Source organism: Macaca nemestrina, chromosome 4, assembly GCF_043159975.1.
Source record: "Macaca nemestrina isolate mMacNem1 chromosome 4, mMacNem.hap1, whole genome shotgun sequence".
In the NCBI taxonomy this organism is placed as follows: Eukaryota; Metazoa; Chordata; class Mammalia; order Primates; family Cercopithecidae; genus Macaca; species Macaca nemestrina.
This window is the reverse complement of record NC_092128.1, coordinates 67,331,985-67,357,198: the sequence shown is the minus strand read 5'-3', so window position 1 is coordinate 67,357,198 and position 25,214 is coordinate 67,331,985. Positions and strand designations below refer to the sequence as shown.

Below are 25,214 nucleotides of genomic sequence, written 5' to 3'. Positions count from 1 at the left end.
CTAGATATGGAAGTTTGAGATACCAAGTTTTAAAGCAACAATAAAATATTTACCTTTTTGGAGAACATGGTTATGTCCAGTTAGTAAAAATCTAAACTGAAGTAACAGTTAACAGGCCACAGAAATACCAGGAAATCCGTATTTTGTTACAGCAATATATTAGAAGGTGGTGGAAGCTGGTTGGGACTGCCCCAACTCAATAGGAAGGCTTGATTTGGGGAGACTTTATTCATTTAGTAAACATTTATTCAGTATCCACTATGCATCAGGAACCTAATGTTAAGTGTTGAATTTCAGTAGACCCATGAAGGAGGAATGAGTACACCTGTTTCCATGGCTGGGGTAAAACAAGTTCTTTCCAAACTGGGTAAGTTTCAACCTGCAGTCTGCCTCAGTGTGCTGCAGTGTGATGCAACTGGCTATGTGGCTGGCTTGGGGCTATGAAAGGCTAATGACTCTGAATAATTAGGAGGTTTCCAAAGAAGATGGAAAACTTAGGTTTTACACAGTTATAGAAGTTAAGCTGAGCCAAATATCAGATGTTTCTGAATATTACATATTGTTTTAAACAGCCCTGTGAAATACTCCCATAGTCCTTTGTACTTACCCCACCTTGTCATACTGTATGATAACTGTGGGGCAACTCCTACCTTTATTAGACTGTAATAATATCCTTGAGAAAGGATATAGACATTGTGGTGTTCATTATATCCCCAGTGCCTAGGACACAGCAGATGTTCAAGTATCTATATAATTAATGAATGATGAATCAGTGGAACTGCATTTGTACTCAATATAGCTCTTATATTCTTTTTAAATGTATGACTCTGGGCAAGGCATCTTCTCTGAGCCTGTTTCTTTCCTTTGAAATCGGAACAGATACCAGAAAATAACAGGCTATGCCAATTAACTTCACAGTTTTTTTGACCAGTAAAATACAGGAACATGTAATGGTATTAGGAAAAGATATGGAACAGTAGTTGTTACATTCAGATTTAAATTGTTTATCATATTATGTTAGGATGAAAAAGTCTGTGTGTTCTAAGTATCCTTTTAATGTTTAAGCTTTGAGACTCACTTCAGGCCAAAATCACCTCTCTGGAGTTTTTGCTAAAAGCCCCAGGGGCTCAACTGCTTTGGATAGTTTCTTCAAATTTCTACTCAATTACTGACCTTGAAACTTTTTAAAAAATGTACTGCTGATTATGTATACGTGTATAACTATTTACTTAATTGTGGCAAATTATATATATATGTATGTGTGTGTGTATATATATATAAAACATACAGTTTACTATTTTAGCCATTTTAAATGTAGAATTCAGTGGCATGAATTATATTCACACTATTGTGCACTCATCACCACTATTTCCAAAATTTTTCATCCCTCCAATTTTTTTCCTCAAAATATTGTTTTGTTTATGGAGGACCTCAAAATGTCTACATAGATCTGATGCTTTCTAGCACTGTCATACAAGTGATGTGTGTGTGTGACTTGAGAAATGAGAGGCATTTTGCAATTAAGATCTGTGTTCCCCTTTCTCAGAAGATAATTTACACATAATGCAACAAACAGCATCTGTCTTCTAAATTACGGTAAGAAATCTGTCCAAAATTGGGCCAACTTTCAGTTTAATATTCCTATTAAATAACAAAGGGGGACCTACCCCTGAATCTGCTTCAAAAAAGTAATGGATTTTGGTTTTTTTTCTTTTTTACTGCAACTCAGTATGACAAATTCCTGCCTGAAGAGAGATGGCAAAAGGAGTCAGACATGTTTCCCCTTTAAAGTAGATACCCAGTCATGGACAAATCCTTCTGGGTTTGCCCCTACAATAAAGTGGAGAAGCCCAAATTTGCTGGGTCGTTTGCAAATAAAAATGAAATCTCCTAAGTAGAGTGTTGAAGCCGGGGTGGCCTTTAATATTATTAATGCCATCTAATATTATTTATTACAATTTGGATAGAAAATAAAGAGGCTAAGTTTTTTGATATCTTGAGATTTCAAACTCATTCTTATTTTACAAGTACCCAAAATAGCTGAGAGAAGAGAGTTACTCTGATTTTGCCCAAGTGTCAACAACAAAATATTTAACAATATAAACTGATAACAGTAACTAATATTTATTGATAACTACAATCCAGGCCCTGTGTTAAGTGCTTTACATGAGTTTCTTAATCATGAAAAATCCCATGAAGATCTGTAAGTATCTTCATTTTGCAGATGGGGAGAAATATGTGGCCAAGAGGGCCATATACATAGTAAGAAGAAATAAATGAAATCAAGTCCTCTGAATTCAGACTACCTTCTTGGTCACACTCTTGTATAGAAGGGAATCCATAAAACCTTTTACATAGGTTTTTACGTGTTTAGCTTGTATTTTCAATACTTGAAGGCTTTGTGAAGCGTGATTTTGAAGGATATAAATAAGAAAACGGACACAGGGAAACAAATACGAAGTCTATGGCAGTTGCCTGAACCAGTTGGTAGTAGAAGGGATACAGACAATAGAACAGACAGAGAAATCTTAAGAAAGTCAAAGTGGTAGGACTTGGTGATAGCAAAATGTTAGGTGACAGGAGCCATGAATGACTCAGTAGGGTTTTAGACTCGCCAAGAATTCCCTTTTCGAAAAATAAAGTGGGACAACTGGATATCCATGTACAAGAGAATGAAGATGGATCCTTAGCTCACACAGTATTCAAAAATTAACTCAAAATGCATCAAAGACTTGAAAGTAAAAGAGCTAAAATGATAAAATTCTTAGAAGGTAATACAGGTATAAATCTGCATGACCTTTGATTTGGCAAAAATTTTTTAGATATGACACCAAAAGCACAAGTAACCAAAAGAAAAACTAGATAAATAGGACTTCATCAAAATTAAAAACTTTGGGAGTCAAAAGACACTAGCAAGAAAGTGAAAAGATACCAAAATCGAGAATATATTTGCAAATCACACATAAGGATCTGATATCCAGATTATACATACAGAATTACTACAGCTCATCAATATAAGGGATAGCCATGTGATTTTAAAATGGTCAAAGGATTTGAATAAACATTTCTCTAAAGCTGATACATATATGGCCAATAAGCACATGAAAAGACTCTCAACATCATTATTCATTAGGGAAATGCAAATCAAAACCACAATCAGATATTACTTCTACCCATTAGGATGGCTATAATAAAAAAATAGACAGTAACAAATGTTGGTAAGGATGCAGAGAAATTGAAAGCCTCATACATTGCTGATGGAACTGTAAGATGGTGCAGCCACTTTGGGAAACAGGTTGGCAGTTCCTCAAATAGTCAAACATATGATCCAGTCAATTCCATTCCTAGGTGTATACCCAAGAGAAATAGACATATGTTCATATAAAAACTTGTACATGAATCTTCATAGCAGCATTATTCATAATAGTATATGATTCCATTATATAAAATGTTCAGAACAGACAAATCTAGAGACAGAAAGTAGATTAGCAGTTGCCAGGAGATAAGGAAGGGTAAATTGGAACTGAGTACTAACAGGTACAGGCCTTCTTTTGGGTGGGGAGTGATGACTGTATAAACTGTGAATGTTCTAATCACCACTGAATTGTACACTTTAAGATGGTGAATATTATGTTATATAAGTGGATTATATTTTAAAAGGAAGTATTGATACAACTTGGATAGATCTCAACAGAAGTGTGCTCAGTGGAAAAAGCCAATCCCAACAGTCTATATACTATATGTCTAAAATATATACATATACATATATATAGTAGTTATATATACTGTATGATTTATATAGCACTCTTGAAATGACAAAATTACAGTAATGAAGAACAAATTAAGAGTTTGCATAGATTAGGGATGGCACAGAGATAGGATAGGGCTGGAGAGTTTATGGATGTAGTTACAAAAGGGCTGCACAAGAGATCCTTGTGGTACTATTCTGTCTTGATTTGGTGGTTTGTACACAAAACTACATGTGTGCTAAAACAGCACAGAACTAACCACACTCATTGTGTACATGTAAATCTGAATGAAATGAGTGGTTGGGTTAATTTCAAGATCATGGCTATGATACTGGTGTAAATTGGGTTAAGGATACATCCAGTACCATTCTCTGTACTATTTGTTCCACTTACATGAGAATGTAATTGTCTCAAAGTAGAAAGTTAAATTTTAAAAAGGAGGTAGCTAGAGAAATTCCTTAAAATGTGATATGTATTCAGGGAAAAGTGCAGTATATGAAGGAATACTAACCATAGCATAATAACCTTGTGCATACATATTTTTGCCTTCAGGGTAAATTCCTAGATAAATGAATGCAGGATTAGAAAGTAAATGCATATGTAGGATTATGTTAATTTTAAATTAGAGAGAACTCACAACGTATTTCTTGCAATTTGCTTGTTTACTTTTGAGTCTCAAGAATGTTTTACAGTTTTCCTCATACAGGAATAAATTTGACAAGAAATGTGCTGAGTCTCAATATTTCATGTTCTATGTTGCTACTTCAAGTTGTCTTTTCTCCTACCACTGGATTATCTCACTGGTTATGTGAAGGCTATTGATTTCTGTGTGATAATTTTATGTCCTGCTACTTTTCAGGACTACTTTTATTGTTTAAATTAGTGTATTACTTCTCAAATGTTTTCCAGGCTCATGAAACCATCTGTAAAAATCCAATTCTCATGTTGTGAAATTTCTTCCCTACATGCGTTAGCTAATACCTGTAGTATAATATTAAAAAGTGGTGGAAACAATGGGTATCTTTACTTTGTTCCTGATCTAAATGTTTCCCCATTAAGTAATATGCTAGCTTTAGGAAAAAGATAGACACACAGACACATATATTCATGGAAAGAAAGCATTCTTCAATTCTTGGTTCTTGAATGTCTTTATCACGTACGTAAGTGTTGGATTCTGCCGAAGGTTTTTTTGGCATCTGTGGAAGTAGCCTGTTCTATCTCAGCTCTATTAATATGGTATATTACATTAATGGATTTCCATTTATTGAGTCACATTATGGAACATCATATTCCTGGAATAAATTCACTTTGTCGTGGGGTATCATTTTTTATCAGTTGCTAAATTATCTTCACTCTCATATTATTTAGAACTTTTAAATTAATATCCATAAGTGATGTTGGTCTATAATTTTTCTTTTTCATACTGTATTTATCAGGTTATATCTATTTCCTAAAAGAATTATAAAAATTTTCTTCATTTTTTATGCTTTGGAATAATAATTTATGAGACACTATGAATATCGGTCTTTGACAATTACGTAGAAGTCCCCTGAGAAACCAGGTGAGCCTGGTGCTTTTCTGTGGAGTAGTTCTTTAATAATTTTCTCTATTTCTTTTCTGGAAATTGGCCTGCCTAAGATTTCTACCTCTAGTGTGTCCAATTTTGGTAAAGTATATTTATGCAGGAAACTGTTTCATCTAAGTTTTCATATTTATTTGCAGAGAAGTTTGCAAAGTAGTCTCTTAATGAGTTTTAAATTACTTCTTTTTCAGTGATCATTTCCCCATTTCAGTTATTTTTATTTGTTCTCCATTTTGTGATTAAATTAGCTGTGTGTCTAATTTGTTAATTAAAAACAGATTTATTTAGATCTATTTTTCTATTCCTTTTGCATTTAGTGGCAATTTTATCTTTATTATTTCCTTGTGTTTTTCGTTACTCTGTTTTTCTTTTTTTCTTGCTTTTTGAACTGGGGAATTCATTTATCTTCTTACATTTTTATTGATAAACATAAATAAAAGTTATAAATTTCCTCAGCTCATTGCTTGAAGTAAATCCCATAATATATGATGTGCAGACTTTTCATTGTCCTTGCTTTTTTAGAAATTCTTTATTTCAGTTTCTTTTTTTGTTCTAAGATGGTGGATTAGAGGCTTTTAGCATGCCTCAGCCACTTGGAAATAGCAAGATAGTGCATAAAGAGCAACTCTGTGGGCTTTAATTCAGTATGGAAAACAGGAATCCACCAGAATCATGAAAGACACCCTAGGAGAGAATGCAGTCAAACAGCCCCTTGCTGATAAAAGTGAGTAAAGCCCCAGTAGGAGAGAGGGGCAGAGAGCCTCCCTCTGTGACTCACCTTTCCACTGAGCAACCCTGGCCAAGGGAGAACACTTTGTTTCACCCAAGCCCTGCACCTAACTCCTGGGCTCAACCCTCCTGGGTAGCTGGGATTACAGGCATGCATCACTGCACCAAGCTTATGTTTTCTTTATGAGCTAACTTCTGAGCATTTTTGGGACTGTTCTATCTGTACTTAAGAAGAAGGTATATTATCTATTTTCAGGTTATAAAGTTCCATAGAGCATAAGATATACCCTAGTGATTATGTTGTTTAGGTGTATTATATTCTTTTTTGTCTATTTGTCTTATACTGAGAATAGTATAAGTCTCCAACTGTCACTGGATTTCTATCTATGTCTCCTTATATAAAGGGGGATGTCATTATTTGTTGTATAATCCTATTATATCTTAATTGTGTTTTTAGCATTTAAACATATCTTTCCTTATAATGTTTAATGCATTTTGGTTTAAAATCTACCCATCTGATATAAGGGTTGCCACCCTGCTTTCTTTGTGTTTTTTGGTTTTGTTTGTTTTTTTTGTTTTGTTTTGTTTTTGAAACAGAGTCTCACTCTAGCACCCAGGCTGGAGTACAGTGGCACAGCAGCTCACTGCAATCTCAGCCTCCCAGGTTCAAGCAATTCACCTGCCTCAGCCTCCCCAGTAGAAGGGATTACAGGGGCCCACCACCGCACCTAGCTAATTTTGTATTTTTAATAGAGACAGGGTTTCACCATGTTGGTCAGGCTGGTCTCGAACTCCTGACCTCATCCTGACCTCAAGTGATCTGCCCACCTCAGTCTCCCAAAGTGTTGGGATTACAGGCATAAGCCACCATGCCTGGCCCCTTCTTTGCATTTTTATTTGCCTGTTACACATTTGTCTATTCCTTTATATTTAACCATTCAGAATAAATCATGATTTTGTTGTAATTTTATGTATATAGTTATATTTACTGTTTCTCTCCTTGGTATATGTTGTTTGCCATTTCATTAATTTCTTTTGATAGTCTTTCTGCTGTGACAAATTATTTTTCTTTGTTAAATTTGCTGTTTCTCTTTCTAGATGACAAAGTTGCTCTTTTTTAAAAAAAATTATGTATTTAGGAAGGTTTGTATTTTAGTTCTAGTTGTTACCTTTATACAAGTAGACAAATCTAATGCCAACCTCATTCTTTTCTCCCTTTCTAGTTTGTTTCATCATTTTGCCTGGAAGTCATCAGTATGTTTTCATTATTGTTACTATGTAATAATTTTAGTAGAATTTGTCTTGTAGGTGATTACTTCAGGTACATTTTCTTTAGTACTTGGTTAGATTTTTCAATTTGTATATTATGTCTTCGTTTACTTCCAAACGTTTTTCTTGAATGATAGATTTTGGTATTAGTTCTGTTCCACTATTTTGTCTTCTCCAGTAACTCTATAAACATGTAAATTTGATATTATTGTCTTCCAATTCAACCACTTCATAACTCATTTTACTTCTTTCTTTATCTCACTTTCATTCTCTTGGTGGTTTTCCCATTTTTCTTCAATGCTTTAGATTAAGTTTTATTTCAAATCCATTCTTCTTTAGATACCTTGTATTAGTCCATTTTCACACTGCTGATAAGGCATACCTGATACTTGGAAATTTACAAAAGAAAGAGGTTTAATGGATTCACACTTCCACGTGACTGGGGAAGCCTCACAATCATGGTGGAAGGTGAAAGGCATATTTCACATGGCAGCAGACAAGAGAAGAGAGCTTATGCAGGAAACTCCCCCTTTTTTTTTTTTTTTTTTTGAGGCGGAGTCTCGCTCTGTCACCCAGGCTGGAGTGCAGTGGCGCGATCTCGGCTCACTGCAAGCTCTGCCTCCCGGGTTCCCGCCATTCTCCTGCCTCAGCCTCCCGAGTAGCTGGGACTACAGGCGCCGCCACCACGCCCGGCTAATTTTTTTGTATTTTTAGTGGAGACGGGGTTTCATTGTGTTAGCCAGGATGGTCTCGATCTCCTGACCTCGTGATCCGCCCGTCTCGGCCTCCCAAAGTGCTGGGATTACAGGCTTGAGCCACCGCGCCCAGCCGAAACTCCCCTTTTTAAAACCATCAGATTTGGTGAGACTCATTCACTATCATGAGAAAAGTACCGTAAAGTCCTGCCCCCATAATTCAATCACCTCCCACCAGGTTCCTCCCATAACATGTGGGAATTGTGAGAGTTACGATTCAAGATGAGATTTCAGTGGGGACAGCCAAACCATATCATTCTGCCTCTGGCCTTTCCCAAGTTTCATGTCTAACATTTCAAAACTAATCATGCCTTCCCAACAGTCCCCCAAAGTCTTAACTCATTTCAGCATTAACTCAAAAGTCCAGAGTCCAATGTCATCTGAGACAAGGCAAGTTCCTTCTACCTATGAGCCTGTAAAATCAAAAGCATGTGAGTTACTTCCTAGATACAATGAGGGTACAGGCAGTGGGTAAATACAGCTGTTCCAAATGGGAGAAATTGGCCAAAACAAAGGGGCTGCATACCCCAAGCAAGTCCAAAATCCAGCAGGGCAGACAAACCTTAAAGTTCCAAAATGATCTCCTTTGACTCCATCTCTCACATCCAGGTCATGCTGATGCAAGGGATGGGTTCCATGGTCTTGGGCAGCACTACTCCTGTGGTTTTGCAGAGTACAGCCTCGCTTCTGGCTGTCTTCACAGGCTGGTGCTGAGTGTCTGTGGCTTTTCTGGGTGGATGATGCAAGATGTCAGTGGATCTACAATTCTGGGATCTGGAAGACAGTGGTCCTCTTCTCCCATCTCCACTAGGTGGTACCCCAGTAGGGACTCTGTGTGGGGGTTCTGATCCCACATTTCCCTTCTGCACTGCTCTAGCAGAAGTTCTTCATGAGGGTCCCACCCCTGGCAGCAAACTTCTGCCTGGGCATCCAGGTATTTCTTTACACCTTCTGAAATCTAGGCAAAGGTTCCCAAACTCCAATTCTTGTCTTCTGTGCACTTGCAGGCTCAACACCACATGGAAGCTGCCAAGGCTTGGGGCTTGCACCCTCTGAAGCCACAGCCCAAGCTCTATGTTGGCCTCTTTCAGCCACAGCTGGAGCAACTGTGACACAGGGCATCAAGTCCCTAGTCTGCATACAGCACAAGGATCCTGGGCCCAGCCCATGAAACCATTTTTTACTCTGAGGCCTCCAGGCCTGTGGTGGGAAGAGCTTCCATGAAGACCTCTGACATGACCTGGAGATATTTCCCCCATTGTCTTGGGGGATTAGCATTCAGCTCCTTGTTATTTATACAAATCTCTACTGGCTTGAATTTCTCCTCAGAAAATGGGATTTTCTTTTCTACCACATTGTCAGGCTGAAAATTTTCTGAACTTTTATGCTCTCCTTCCCTTATAAACTGAATGCCTTTAACAGCACCCAATCACTCTTGAATGCTTTGTTGCTTAGAAATTTCTTCCACCAGATACCGTAAATCATCTCTTTCAAGTTCAAAATTCCAGAAGTCTCTATGGTAGGGGCAAAATGCTGCCAGTCTCTTTGCTAAAACATAACAATAGTCACCTTTGCTTTAGTTCCCAACAAGTTCTTCATCTCCATCTGAGACCACTTCAGCCTGGATTTCATTGTCCATCTCATTATCAGCATTTTGGTCAAAGACATTCAACAAGTCTCTAAGAAGTTCCAAACTTTTCCACATTTTCCTATCTTCTTCTGAGCTTTCCAAACTGTTCCAACCTCTGCCTGTTACCCAGTTCCAAAGTCCTTTCCACATTTTTGGGTATCTTTTCTGCAGTGCCCCACTCTACTGTTACGAATTTACTATATTAGTCCACTTTCATACTGCTAAGACATACCCAAGACTGGGCAATTTACAAAAAAAAGAGGTTTCATGGACTCACAGTTCCACGTGGCTGAGGATGCCTAACAATCATGGCGGAAGGTGAAAGGCACATCTCACATGGTGGCAGATAAGAGAGCTTGTGCAGGGAAACTCCCCTTTTTAAAACCATCAGATCTTGTGAGACTCATTCACTATCATGAGAACAACACGGGAAAGACTCACCCCAATAATGAAATCATCTCCCACTGGGTTCCTCACATGACACATCATTTCTTCTTGGACATTGATGTTCTTAGGTTTTGATTTCCAATTTGAAATGTTTCTGTCTTATGACTAATTGCTTGTTGGAGGATATTTAATACAATTATATGATTTTATGAAAGTATCAAATTATCACATGTACCCCCCAAAATATGTATATCCATTATGTATCAATTTTAAAAGTTACTTTAATAGGATATGAAAATTATATGGTTTTATAACATTTTTTTTTTCCTGCTTCAGTATTGCTTTCCTGGGCAGTGAAGTTCATCGGCTTAATTATTGTTCTCAATTTACATGATTTTTAAAAATTAATTTTGCAAGGTAGAACCAACCCAAATGCCCATCAGTCAACAAGTGGATACAGAAACTGTGGTATATATATATAATGGAATACTACTCAGTCATAACAAGGAATGAATTAATGGCATTTGTAGCAACCTGGATGAGATTAGAGACTATTATTCTAACTGAAGTAACTCAGGAATGGAAAACCAAACATTGTATGTTCTCACTCATAAGTGGCAGCTGAGCTATGAGGATGCAAAAGCATAAGAATGACACAAAGGACTTTGGGGACTCAGAGGAAAGGAGTGGGAAGGGGGTGTGGGATAAAAGACTACAATTGGGTGCAGTGTACACTGCTCAGGTGATGGGTGCACCAAAATCTCACAAATCACCACTAAAGAACTTACTCATGTAATCAAACATCACCTGTTCCCCAATAACCTATGGAAATAAAAAATTTAAAAAAATAAAAATAAAAAAATACTCAATTTTAAAGAAAGAAAAAAATAGTTTTGCATAGACAGTGTGTTTGCTCCTCAGGATTTCTATGGAAAGGGCTATTTGATTTGGATGGTTTATGAAATTTTAAATTCAAGAGTACCTGTTGAGGTTCAATCAGGCTGATGGGAAAAATATTAGAGAATTATAGAAATAGACACAAATCTTGGAAGGCCAGAGGTTTGCATAACTTCGGTAATAGATCTGGCTAAAGGTGGTATGATCCCTTTACCTTTAAACAAATTAAAATAGTAATAAAGAAAGGCAGAGTAGTTTATCTAGCTAGCTTGTTTACTCATGTGATCTTAAGACTAACTTTTGATGTACCCTGGGTGCTTAAGTGCTTTTTACTCAGGAAGCCCACAATGTCAGTTACCCTCTAATGGTGTTGACTCAAGCTTTTGTTAATTAATCTTACTGAATAAATACAACTCTGACTAGCTGATCAGGGCCCAGTCACAACTGTTCACAGGACTCAGCAGACAGCCTGTAAGCAGCTCGGACCTTCAGTTGGACTGGCAGAGCAGAATATCTCTGTGTCAGTGTACTTTATTCATCCGTTGCTGGGTCAGAGGTCTGCAAGGGACAGACTCCCCACAGCTCGTGCCCCCTCCAGTGAAGTGCTGCTGCAAGTAAATTCTTCAGTAAGTGTGCCAAAGTATGTTGTTGTTGTTTGTTTTTATTGTATGGCTTTTCTGGCTTTAAATTTACCTTCTTAACACTGCTTCTCTGCATCCCACATGTACTTTACCAGAATGCTGTTTTCATATGTTCACACTTAAGGTGGACTTTATCTTTCTAGAGGTGATTTTTGATCAATCTTAGGCCTTCCACAAACATCCCAATTCCTTCTTTTGCAGATTTTAATTTTTCCTCGACCCCTGTGCTCACAGCTTGTTACAGGAGCATGAGAGCCTGCTTATATTTGGTATTTATTTTTCTACTCCCAGGCAATTTGAAGTTTGTTTATTTAGTGTCTGCTATTTATGCTGAAAGCTTCGGTTTTGTGTGGTTTTATTTGTTCTCTTTTATTATATTTTTATAGGATATGCTGATTCAAACCTGCATCACTGCTATTACCTCAGCTATCCAAAATTCCCCAAATTGTTAAAATCAGATTTGAGAATTCTAGGAATCTTACTAACTCATCATGAGAACATGTTTCCTTCCTGGTCACCAGTTTTTTGTAGTCTATTATGTTTACCATGCAGCCCACTTTTTGTTGGGTGGCAGTTGGTAGATTTTTGGTTAATTTTTACTCGTTTTATTAAATAATTGGTCATGGAAACTGTAAGTAACTTTTAATCTGCTATTAAACATTGAGTTATTGAAGGCAATACAGTTGTTTTTATAGTGTCAGAATGTTCATTATTACTCTTGTCCTGTTGATATCAAAATACCTATAATAAAAATTAGAGTAAAATCCTAAATAAATGTCTTTTAGATGAAGAATCAGAAATACATTCATTCATAGTATGAATTAGCTTTTAAAATATACACATTATAGATTATGGCAGTGAATCCAAGTTACTATTAGATTTATTAAAAAAAAGTACTAAAATGTTAAAATAGATTAAGGCCCTTTGAGAACATTTCAACAAACAACTTAAAGAAAGCAGAAAATTCAGTTCAACACAGTATTTACACTGCCTGAGCCTGCTGGTTAAATGAATTTCTACTTTATTCCTCACATCCTATGTCATTATATGGTTACTTGATCAATAAATGTTTAATAAGTTGCCCATCATGTGTCAGCCTCCAGTCATACACTGGTGAAAATGATGGATAAGATTTTTACCCTCATGAACCTTACAGTTCAGAGGGGGTTTACAGATAAGAATCATAATAAAATGCATGGCAGTATGATACAGCATGCCTGGGATGGGCTGGGGATGAGATGGGGATGGGGGTGGCTATTTATGATATGGCAGTCAGTGAAAGCTTCTTTAGAAAGATGACATTTGAAGAGAATCTACCATGCAAAGGCCTTAAGAAAGAAGCTTTGGGGCAGTGGAAAAGGCAAGTGCAAAGACAGTCAGGTAAGAACCAGCCTGAAGAAATACCTAGGTCAGTTTGCCGTGGTACACAGACCAAGGAAAAGAATGGTATGAAATGAGGCAGATGCTAGCAAGGACAAGATCAAGTAGGAGGCTAGGAAAAGCAGTTTGGATTTTATTCTAATTGCCATTGAAAGCCATTGGAGAGTTTTAAGCAGACTTAACAATATTTTCTGGTTTAAGTTTTTAAAGGTCACTGATTACTACGTGGAGAATGGACTGTGAGGGGGCAAGCAGCTTGCTCCAAGTGGCAGAGACTAAGGTTGTAGTAATGGAGAAGATAATGAGTAAATGTATATAGCATGTTTTATATGGGAGCTGACAGGACTTGTTTATAAATTGACTGTAATTGTAAGGAGAAAGAATAGAATCTAGGATAATGGCTATAGTGCCAATACTTATTGCAAGACAGAAGGCAGGGTAAAAATTGGAGGCTTAAGCGAATGCAGGTTCCCCTTAGGTAGGGGATTCTCTTTCTTCCCCTATCTCTCATATATACCCGAAGTCGTAAACTGAGAGGAAAGAAAGAAAGATAAAAGACTGAGAACCAGATCATACCAGTGAACTCATCCAATCCAAAGTGCTGGAGTAACAGCTTTAACCTATGCTGAAGAAGAGAAAGAAAAGAGCTTTGAACCGAATAGATGACTGGTTTTAAAACCAATAGGTTGAGTCTTAGAAACTGATGTGGGACCATATAATTCAAACTAGCCTGAAAAGTTTGACCAAATGATGTGGGAAGATGCAACCCAAAGGGAAGAGAGGCTGATATTGCACATCTGAAAGCAGTAATAGGAAAAAAATATACTTTTATGTTTGTTCCTGAAGATTTTAAAAATACTCAATAAACCAAGTACCATGAGTGATTCAAGAATGAGAAAGTGGTCAGTTATGTCAGAAGCTGCTGAGAAGTTTAATGGAATAAGACAGAACTGACTTTAGCAGTTCTCTGCAATATGTTAATAGCTGATTACCTTGATGAGTCCTTTTATTAAAGTGACATAAAAGCCAGATTGGCGGGGTAAAAAAAGAGTACAGGAAGTGAGTAAATGAAGGTAACAATTAAAGACAAATGTTTTGAGAAGGTTAGCCACACACACACACACACACACACACACACACACACCAGAAAGACACAAAGGCAGACCATTTTTAATCATAACAGCTGCTTAATTTCCAGCATGATTCACAGAGATGTCACTATCATTCTCTGGCAATCATCTGCAACCAAAATATGGATGGTGCAGGAAAAGAGTAATTTTCAGATAGTTCTTTGTTTTCTTACCTTCACTCATTATATTTAATGTGTCTTGTTTTCCATCTCCTTCTTGTGACTGACCTGGATCCAGTGAAGTCTGAGAAAGGCTAACTTCTGCTGATAACTGGTCAAGACTTTGATAACTTTTCCTGTAAAGCAAGGATGAAATACTACTTGAATTTCTTTTCACAAAAAAAGAATTTCTTGAGTGGTTCTTTAATGGTTTTCAATATGTTAAATTTCTGGTTAAAATTCTCCCCATCATTTTTCCTAAATTTTGCTTCGTATTTTTTGCTTCAGTATGATCTCCTCCATCATACTTTCCCTCTATCCTCTTTCAAAGCATATCTGTTTAATCCATTGGAAAACAGGAAAAAGACAATTTGTCAGACATAATCTTCATACCAATTTTTGATTACATAGATGGTTAAGAAATGGGAACTTCTGATTATTACCAATTTTCAAAGAACAGAAAATCTTCACATTACTCTTAATGAAGATATAAAATTGGCATAACAATAATGACCTAGTGTCTCTTAAGCACTTCAGAATTCTTCAGTGCCTTGACATTATTACAGATTATATAGCAACAAAAACAAATTATTATTACAAATTCCTGTAATTAAGAAGTTTAAAAAGTGCTGGGTAATAAAATACCTGTTTGTATTAATATGCATCAAGATGATTAAATTCCTCTCATCTAGTTGCTATTTTGAGGCCCATTTTCTATTAAGCTAATAAAAAGTTAATTATATTACATGTTAAATTCAGTTATAAATGGAAAGTTAATGAAAGCTTATTATTAACCTTTCCTTATATTTGGTTCTTCAGGATAAAACCAACCCAAAAGATAAACGCAGCTTTGGTTGTTACACTTTACATAACAGGACAGAATTATTATTTCCATATATAAGTGGTCTAGAGAAAGAATATGTTTTTCAGCCTCAATATCTATTATTTCCTAAGGTAGCCAAACACCACCTAATTTCCTAGAAATATATTTTACAATAATTTTTATAGGAATGTACATATAATTTAAATTATCTATTTCACAGTTATCTCTAGTCATATACACAAAAGTAGACTTAGTTACAGGTTTCCAAAAATATGTATATTAAATGTGATTTGAATGTTTATATGTAGTCTCCATTTTATGTTAATTCACGACTCCATTCAAAATGGGGAGGAAGGGGGGAAATAATTTAGTAACTGAATAACAAACTAGATTCACTGTTTAAAAAAAAGCAAAGCCCAACAGGTTACCAAAAGAAGTTACTTTTAATTGCTTTTGTACATATTCTCTATCAATTTTATTAAGATTTTATAGGATTTCATAACGAGTAGATATATACAACAGGCAAATATTTGTCTTTCTAAGAAGTGAAGAATGAGGTGACAGAATACCAGCTTACAAAACAGTGTTCTCACTTTATAATTTGATGACTTTTAAATGCTTATAGTATTAAAGTCCTTAGTTAAAACAATTTTTAACTACCAGGAAATTCTACTGTTGCAGAAAACTTATGATCACAACAGGTAACATTTATATGAGCTATGCAATAAAAATGATATCTAATATTTATATAGCTTACTATATGTTAGTCACTTGTCTACATATATATGAATTTATTTCATCCTCATAACTACCATAAGAAGCTAGAATTATTACTATCTGCACTTTATGTCAGAATAAACTGGGTCACAAAGAGATTAGATTTAAACCTGTTAGTCTGGCTCTAATTTTCTCTCTTAAATACTATGCTATCTACTACCTAGTATAGGAAGAAAAGATCTGGCTTCCTATTTTATTAGAAATCCTTCTCTGGCCGGCATGGTGGCTCGCACCTGTAATCCCACCACTGGAAGGCCGAGGTGGGAAGATCAATCACCTGAGGTCGGGAGTCCAAGCCCAGCCTGACCAACATGGAGAAACCCCATCTCTACTAAAAATACAAAATTAGCTGGGCGTGGTGGCACATGCCTGTAATCCCAGCTACTTGGGAGGCTGAGGCAGGACAATCGCTTGAACCTGATAGGTGGAGATTGCGGTGAGCCAAGATCGCGCCACTGCACTCCAGTCTGGGCAACAAGAGTGAAACTCCGTCAAGAAAGAGAAAGAAAGGAAAAAAAGAAATCCTTCTCAAGAATGGCCTTGTTTAATGAGACAGATCATGTAAGCTATTTAATCATATTACAGAAAATTTCACTTGATTTGCATTAAAATCTTTTTTTTTTTTTTTTTTTTTTTTTTTTTTGAGACGGAGTGTCGCTCTGTCGCCAAGGCTGCAGTGCGGTGGAGCGATGTCGGCTCACTGCAAGCTCCGCCTCCCGGGTTCACACCATTCTCCTGCCTCAGCCTCCTGAGTAGCAGGGACTACAGGCGCCCGCCACCATGCCCGGCTATTTTTTTTTTTTTTTTTTTTTTTTTTGTATTTTTAGTAAAGACAGGGTTTCACTGTGTTAGCCAGGATGGTCTCAATCTCCTGACCTCGTGATCCTCCCGCCTTGGCCTCTCAAAGTGCTGGGATTACAGGTGTGAGCCACTGCGCCCGGCCAAAATCTTACTTCTTTAGCTAGAGAGGAAAGCAGGAACATAGGAATTTAAAAAGTAGTTATAAATACATTTACTTTCCAAATTATTTTTTTGTGCCCAATAGGTATCTTACTTTTTAAGTTGAATGACAGCTCAAGATGAGTTTCTGACACTGATTTTTCATCATAGAAAACCTCTTAATATTTCTAAATTAAAAAAATTACATATAGAAATAGTTACAAACAGTATAAAATACCCTATAAGCCAAAAGACATAGAATTCATCCGAATATTGTAAGGACTGAAAAAGTCTGACAGTACACATTTACAATAATCTCCAAGACTACCACCCACTACTGGGAAGAAACTCTGTAAAAGCAGCTTCTGACAATAGTAACATGAAATGAGCTTTCTGCATGACCTACTGAGGTTCTTTTTAGAATATCACATTTCTGAATCCAAAGTGGTGTTAGAGCCTTTCTCCCCTTCAATTTGTCACAGTTAGTGAACAATTATAGAGTTTATAACTTTGCTTAAACAAATGCCAATGAATATGGAAATAGAATTTGGTAGATGATGTTCTGAAGCAGTAATAAAAATTACAACCCAAAATTAAGTACCTCATTCCTAAAATATTAAGAACTGTACCTTACAATATCTTCTTTGCATGAAAATGACTACAAATCCACTATCTGGGAGGACACAAATTCAGTTGTTTCAGTAATGGCTAAGAATGGGTTTGATTTCCTCATTTTTACCTGATTTCCAATGTGACTGAGCTCCATCTGACAAACATTTGTTGCCATGTGGTAACGGTAACCAATCTATGAGAGTTCTGTCTTTATAAGGCCATGACTAAGCCCTATCTTAGAATCCTAGACTCATTAACATCACACAGTAAGATTAAAAGTAACTCACCAGATACATTAATCCAATTAATAGCTATTACTCTTTCTCAGAAGGTAATTTTTTAAATACAAGTAGCTTAATCAAAGTAAGAACCCAAGACAGTAAGAGTCATGCATTCTAATTATACAAAATTTGTAGTTTAATCCTTACCTTTCCATTGTTAAATATAATTTTATTTATTTATTTATTTATTAGTTTGTTTGTTTGAGATGGAATCTCACTCTGTTGCCCAGGCTGGAGTGCAATGGCACGCTCTTGGCTCACTGAAACCTCTGCCTCCCAGATTCAAGATATTCTCCTGCCTCAGCCTCCCAAGTAGCTGGGATTATAGGTGTCAGCCACCATGCCTGGCTAATTTTTTGTATTTTTAGTGGAGATGCAGTTTCACCACGTAGGTCAGGCTCGTCTTGAACTCCTGACCTCAAGTGATCTGCCCGCTGCAGCCTCCCGAAGTGCTAGGACTGCAAACGTCAGCCACTGCACCCAGCCATTGTTAAACATAATTTAAATTAAACTTGTAGGAATTATGTCATGGGCATTTGGGAAAACCTACTAAATTTAATATCTAACTATTTGTACATTTTTAAACCTTAAATATAAATATCTATACATAAGATTGGATATCAAGTAAAAGCAAATCAAAAGGAAATTCAGAAATAATCCCGAATTTACTTGTTAATCAATTTTCTACAATCTTTCATATCAATAATCAGAAGTAATAAATGGTTAATCTATGCATTTGCCCAGTATTATGTTAAGGTTAATAATAATTTATCCAGTAGTCATTGGGCAACAGAGAGTGTGATACATAGAAGGAGATGAACATTATCCACATGTAGAAAATAAAAACAATATATGTATGTTGTATATACAGAAGCACATGAATGTACATCGAGACAGAGATATACTTTTTGTTCTTTGTTTTCACAGAAAGATGTCTAAGGAACAAAATAATCATTTGCTATAGGAGAATATCTATATTCTCTTATTAAAATAAACAGAAGGATGCAAGGAAAGCCTAACAGGGAAGGGCATATATGAGTGATGTCAATGCCCAGTTTACAAGTTGTAAAAGATTTCTGCAGTTAGGGTCTCTTACTCCAAAAATATTTGAAAGACATAAATGGGAAAGAGAACTGTGAATACATATGAAGTGAAAGTCATCAGAAAAAATTAAAAGCTGGTCAGGTGCAGTGGCTCACGCCTGTACTCCCAGCACTTTGGGAGGCCAAGGCGGGTAGATCATGAGGTCAAGAGATCAAGACCATCCTCACCAACATGGTGAAACCCCATCTCTACTAAAAATACAAAAAAAAAAAAAAAACAGCTGGGTGTGGTGGCGGGCACCTGCAGTCCCAGCTACTCAGGAGGCTGAGGCAGGAGAATCACTTCAACCTGGGAGGCAAAGGTTGCAGTGAGCCGAGATCGTGCCACTGCACTCTAGTCTGGTAACACAGTGAGACTCTGTCAAAAAAAAAAAAAGTAAAATTAAAATTAAAAAAAAAAAACCTAAATAGTAGATCATGAAAGCATATAAGAGCTCATGATTCTCAATAATTTTGCAATGTGAATTATGGCCAAATTGGGAAATGATAATTTGAAAAGACTAAAAAAGCTTAAGTAGAAAATATAAATATGAATCTGATCTTTTGGGATAAGAATGGGTGAGTTAGGCAATAATCTAATAAGATTATAAAGATTATGTAACAGATAACCTAACAGGATTATTTAACAAACTCATGTGACCTAGACTTTACATATATATAAAGATATTAAAACAGAACTTACTGGAAACAAATAAGTAAGAAATTATTCTATGTGTGTGTTAAGGGAACATGTTTTATACACTTATTTATTGTTCAGTTTTTACAGTAAGCCTGTCATGCTTTAAATATTTAATATCATATCATGTTACCTTGTTAAAGCATGACAGGCTTTTACAGTTAAAGTATTACAGGCCTTTACATGATATCATGTGAAATTGTTAAAGCATGTAAGCTTACTATAAAACATATATCATGTTTGAAATACAGGAAAAGATATGAAATCCAGCATAGCTTGCTGGGTCTAAGTAATCTTGCCAGGTCTAAGTAATCAATAAATAAACTGGAAATTGTATTTTTAAAATTTTATAAACAGCATAGTAAAGAGAAATAAATTTAAGATCTTCAATTATGAGAGGGATCTTTCCATGAGTAGGTGACAATATGACCAAATTATTCAATGGCTTAAGAAGACTAACAAATTAATTAAATAAACAATACACTGTTGTTAAATAAACAGGAGGCCATTAGCCTAAGGCTGTCCCCCCTACTCTGAGTTCCTAGTAACAAACTGCAACGTAATTTAGTAAACAAACCAAAGCCTAATTCAGGAGATTTTTTGTAACAGCCTGGTTTCAGCTAATCACAAACAGCTGAGATTCAGCTCATCATAGGCAGCAAACTAATCCTACCATGCTAAATAAGGTATTTACTTAGCTGTAGCCAATCAGATGATTTATCTGCTTTTGTTTGGCCTATAAAAGCGTCCTACATCCACTGCTGGGCAGAGCTCTCTGAACCTTTTCTGGTTCTGAATGTTGCCTGATTCATGAATCCTTTGCTCAGATAAACTCTGTATAACTTAATTTGTCTGAAGTTTTTCTTTTAAAACTCTCTTCTTAAATTGTCTTTGGCTAGGTGGTTGAATGAAGTTACAGAGTTCCTAGAGAAATAGCTATAGACATCCCATATCTTTGCCAGGAAAAATCATCTACTGTCATTAAAACTGTAATGAATTATAAGGTCAGTTTCTTTCTCCAGATTGTCAAGAGGGTTAATGTTCCTTATTAAAAAGGTTTTAGCCACCTCCTTCATAATTAGTACATTCTCAATAAATGTCTGTTGAACTTACTTAAGATATTGGTCAAATCAAAAGGAGCCAGTGATCAGGGAGTTCAAGAGCCTTGGCTTATATTAAAAGTTTGAAGAGAGAAAAAACTGGATCCTGATGAAAAGCTGTGATTGGTTTCAAACATGATTTTTATGGTGAACTCCTCTATTCTGAAAATCCAAAGCCTCCATCTTATATGCGACAGTTGGATTTATTCAGAACAACTGGGGATGAGTTGTTCACTTTAATTTTACATAAGGTTCAGAAAGTTTAGAAGTTAGGTGGGTATACACTCTCCAGACATGGAAGATACAGGATTACATTAGAGTAGAAACATAAGACTTTATAGAGTATAAATATTTACTGAGAAGCTAGTTATTAAATTCTAGCAATTTATTATCTCACTTGATCCTTATAATTCTGTTAGACAGGTATTATCCCCAGTATTACATCTGCAGAAAGAAAAGGGCAAGGAGAGAAAGTATTTCTCAGTGTTACACAGTAAGTAAGTAGCAGAGATTAGTGAGTAGCAGAGATTACTTACCAGTCCTGACTTTAAACTCTAGGTAAAGTGATCTCTGTACAATACCCTGGCTGCATGCTTTTTTGTTTGGGGATAGCAGTTTTGAGACAGGGCCGTACTAAAACAATACCAACATCTAGGGGAGGACAGGCCAGATTAAAGAAGGATGCTAGGCTTAAGCTGGTGGAATAACTGAGTCAAGAAGTATAAAATCTAGACCCATGCTAAACAGATGAATAGGAAGTTTCCTTGCCTTCTTTTCTGAGACCACAATTACCTTATCTGCTGCTATAATACTTTGTAAAAACCAGCTATTGTTGCATATGCAGAAGCAAACTAAAAATAAATCTTCCACTTTAGACTTCTTACTAGCTCCTCAATAGATAACTCTGTAGACAGGGAAGTGTACACATCTTCTGGCTAAAATATGTTATCTCTCACTATCTAAGGTGACAATGTGGATATTACAATAAAAAAGCATAGTCTTTTAACTTATCAGGATTTAATGTTATACTATTTTTGCAGTTAAAAAACAGGAGCATCTTATATGTCATATATAGATAAGGTAAGTAAGTGTATCAAGTATTGCTATAAATTTAATTTTTCAATCATAAACTAAAAATAGAAATAAAATAAATTCTTCTATTAATTAAACCCAGAGGAAGGTAAAATTATATACCAGGATGAGATATATTCTAGTTATTAATAACTTTCATAAGGGTATATAAGGGAACTGGATCCCAATTTATGAAATATCCAAAGTCAGTATCTTGAATCATACTAAGAAGTATGGTTTAGTAGATGTTGAAGAGAGTCTACTGATTTATTCTGCAAATAATGTGTTCATCTTTTCCTACTTATCTCTAATAATCAATGAAACAAGAAAAAGCATTTAAGTCTCCAGTACTTGTTTTTAATATCAAATAGTCAAATTTACTTTGAACTCTGCCTTTGATAGACAAAACACATCACAGAGTAAAGCAGGCGGAAATTGTTTGTACTAAAATATTACTTGTAGAAATATCTGGCTACTAATAACCTAGTGAAAGGTACCCAAACAAGCACACATAGATATGTGACTCTACAGGGAAATTTACAAGCAAGGACTCTCAAAGAGTAGCGAAAGAAACAAAAAGAGATAGGAAAAAAGGAGGAAAGGGGAAAGACAAAATAGAGAAAATACAAGAAAAGAGAGAACGAGAGGGAAGGGAAAAAATCAAACAGAAGGAGATGAGAGAGAGGGATATTAAGAAAAAACAGAAAATTAGCTTAAGATAGAAAAATAAAAATAGTGAAAAAATGATTAAGGTGGCTAAAAGCCAAAAGAAGGTAATACAACTTCCAAGTTTCAAGATGATTACCTAAAGGAAAACAGCCTAAGACTGTAGCTCTCTCAACATTGGGTACTGGATACTGTAACTAAATGAAATCAAATAGTACTGAACATTGGAACAAAGAAATAAGAAAAAGATCTTGTGGACTATAGGTGAAGTGATTATATCTTCCACAGTTTCTAAAAATCAGATTGATTGAAAATGAATAGAATTCTTCAGACCAGGAACAAGTAAATATCTTTCTATTCCTTCAAATTGTGTTTTATGACAAGTGGGAAAATTAGTCCTAAGGCAAATACCACACCAGTGATGGAATTCAAAAATAGGTGGCTCATTAAACACAAGCTCATAGATTTAACTAAAGGACTGGCTGAAGATTCAGCTAAAGGAAAAGTAGACAGCTGGTACAATACGGCATAAGAATTTCTCAGATAATCTAACCTTACCAAAGTAGTCCTAAATCTTATCTTTGCTCTAAGATAATAATAAGTTCAGAAAGAGTAACTGAGAAACCTAAGCGGATAGCCATATGTTTTGGTACAACTAACTATTAATTAGTTGGAAAAAAAAGTATTACACTTACTCATACCACTGTTTATTGTGTTTTCGGTAAAGCAACGTATCCAAGGCAACAGCATTGACATCCAGAGCTCCTGGGGAAGGCCACTGGTTGGTGAGATGGGCAGTTAACTCTTGTCTCGATCTTAAATCATTATTCTTTAGCACAGTCCTGTGAATATTAAGATGGTGAGTGCTTTTGTCTTCACTGTTCTACAATGGCAGAGGAACCTAATGGTATCAATTTAGGCCCCCAAAATTTATCTTATAAAATTGGTTTGTTAATAGATTGTGAACAGAACTACAGCAAGGATGGTTGGGACAATGACTGTTCTTTCTCCTGCAATATGTGTTCTTCATTTTTTTTTTTTTTTCTGCTGGTTACAACAAATCACTACTTGTGAAATTCAGACTTACTGTTTTCACATTATTACTAAAGTACTAAAAGACTCAAGTAGCATTTTATATCTTAATTAAAAGGAAGTGATATCTTAAAGATACAGGTTATTAAGCCAATTAAAATATTTAAAAAGTAAAGATTCCATGTGTATGATTTCCTAGCTTCAAAACTCAGACACGATCTATGAAAGTATTTTAACTCAAGTAAAGGAAAAGCGATTAAAATGAGAAAAAAAAAACTGAACTGCAAAAAAATATAAAAAAGATTCTCATAACTATTTTTCCTTTTTTTTTTTTTAACACACTGTTGCTGGCTTGAATCCCATAACTGTCTTTGAAATAAATGACTGATAAATCTTCATGAAAATGATTAAATCAATGACAACCACACTGAGCAGTATAATCCACTGTAAATGTTTTAACTACAGAATGAAGCCATTATAACAATCCATGGTTTTAATTTTTATAGAACTGTTACTTGCTAATATCAACTTAGAAAAGAATTTGCTTTTTGCCAAAATTTCAGACTTCAAAAACAACTGATCATTGTCACAGGATTAATTCAACATTTAAGTTGATGGTTAAAAAGAACTTTAAAAGCAAAGGTCTTATTCTACCTCTAAAAGGCCTTAAAATACCATTTAGGTAACCTGCGTCCTCCAACAGGAGTCCATGGCTTTAGTGTGTCAATGTTCTGAGCCATCAATTCAGAAGCAGGGAAGTAATATGTGCCTGCCACTAACTTCCACAGATAAAAGTCCTGTTGTGGGTAACAGAGAGGTAAGTCAGTGAGGTAAGGGCAGCATAATACTGCACTAAAGAAAATCAGCCTGCATGCCACCCCTGGCTGTTTACAATGATACTAATGGAATAACTATATTTCATATGTCTCTAACAGGCTACAGATGGATATTTCTGATTTTATGGGGTATCTGTGTGCATTGAAAAATACTTGTTCCACTATGTCTACAAGGAAACATTATCTGATGTAAACATTAGATTCTGTCTCAGGATGGAATACTAAAATAGGCCAAAGTTAGTGAGAATGTGTCCCATTAAGATATTATTTTAGCCTAGTTGCCACAATTTCATTTCACTGGAAAAGAAATGAAATTTTTAAAAGGACTTTTAAAGTACTTTAACATTTAAAAAAAAATTAAAACAGTAAAGCTTTACAAAGAGAGCAAATGGGAAAATTTTAAGACCGACAGGAAAATAATGCAAAACAAAAATAGGAATTATTGGCCAGATAATCTGTTATGATAAACCACCATTATTTTGGATTCTGTTAGGTTTTTCTCTATCATATATTCAATTTCTTGAGGGAATCTAGTGAACATCACTGGAAAACTCAACTTCAATGTCAAAATTGGCTCACAGGGAATATTCAGGCAGAATGTAAGAAAAGCAAATGTGCATCTGTGAGGAAATGGCACTGGTAGAACACAATAATAGTAATTGAACAACCTCCAATTTAGAATATATTCTTTCTGGAAAATGAAAAGTTGTATACCTCATTAAATGGAAAAGAGAACTGAAGTTCCACAACTGTTTTTATATAACTGTTGTCCATGGAGATTTTTGCCTAATGACAAATTAAGGTACTGTCTTTAGACCTTTGTCCTTATAAATCCTAATGATGTTTTCTATGAGCAGCTGCCTGGTCCTCTGAAACAGGAGATAAAAGATCTCAGCTAATGGAATAGGCACAGTTTTCCTCCCACATAGCATCTATTTCCCATCTTTTGTGAGGAATGTGGAGACAATAAATCCTGGCACTTGCTCTGCCA

General features: G+C 35.7%; 1 protein-coding gene across 18 annotated transcripts in view; it reads right to left on the bottom strand.

The window, feature by feature from the left end:
• Positions 1 to 25,214, bottom strand: part of LOC105475447 (RUN domain containing 3B) — a 192,874-nt gene that overhangs the window by 8,662 nt on the left and 158,998 nt on the right. For 14 of the 18 annotated variants that reach the window (XR_011622109.1, XR_011622110.1, XR_011622111.1 and 11 more), the window contains 2 exons: positions 23,051 to 23,197; positions 14,323 to 14,444 (listed from right to left, as the gene is read on the bottom strand). Coding sequence is in view for 10 of the 18 variants with exons in the window: in XM_071094774.1 (XP_070950875.1) it covers positions 14,323 to 14,444; positions 23,051 to 23,197 (269 nt within the window). In the remaining 8 variants the exon portion in view is untranslated. The remainder of the gene's footprint in view (positions 1 to 14,322; positions 14,445 to 23,050; positions 23,198 to 25,214) is intronic. The other 4 variants (XM_011730677.2, XM_011730679.2, XM_011730680.2 and 1 more) reach the window with 2 other exon arrangements.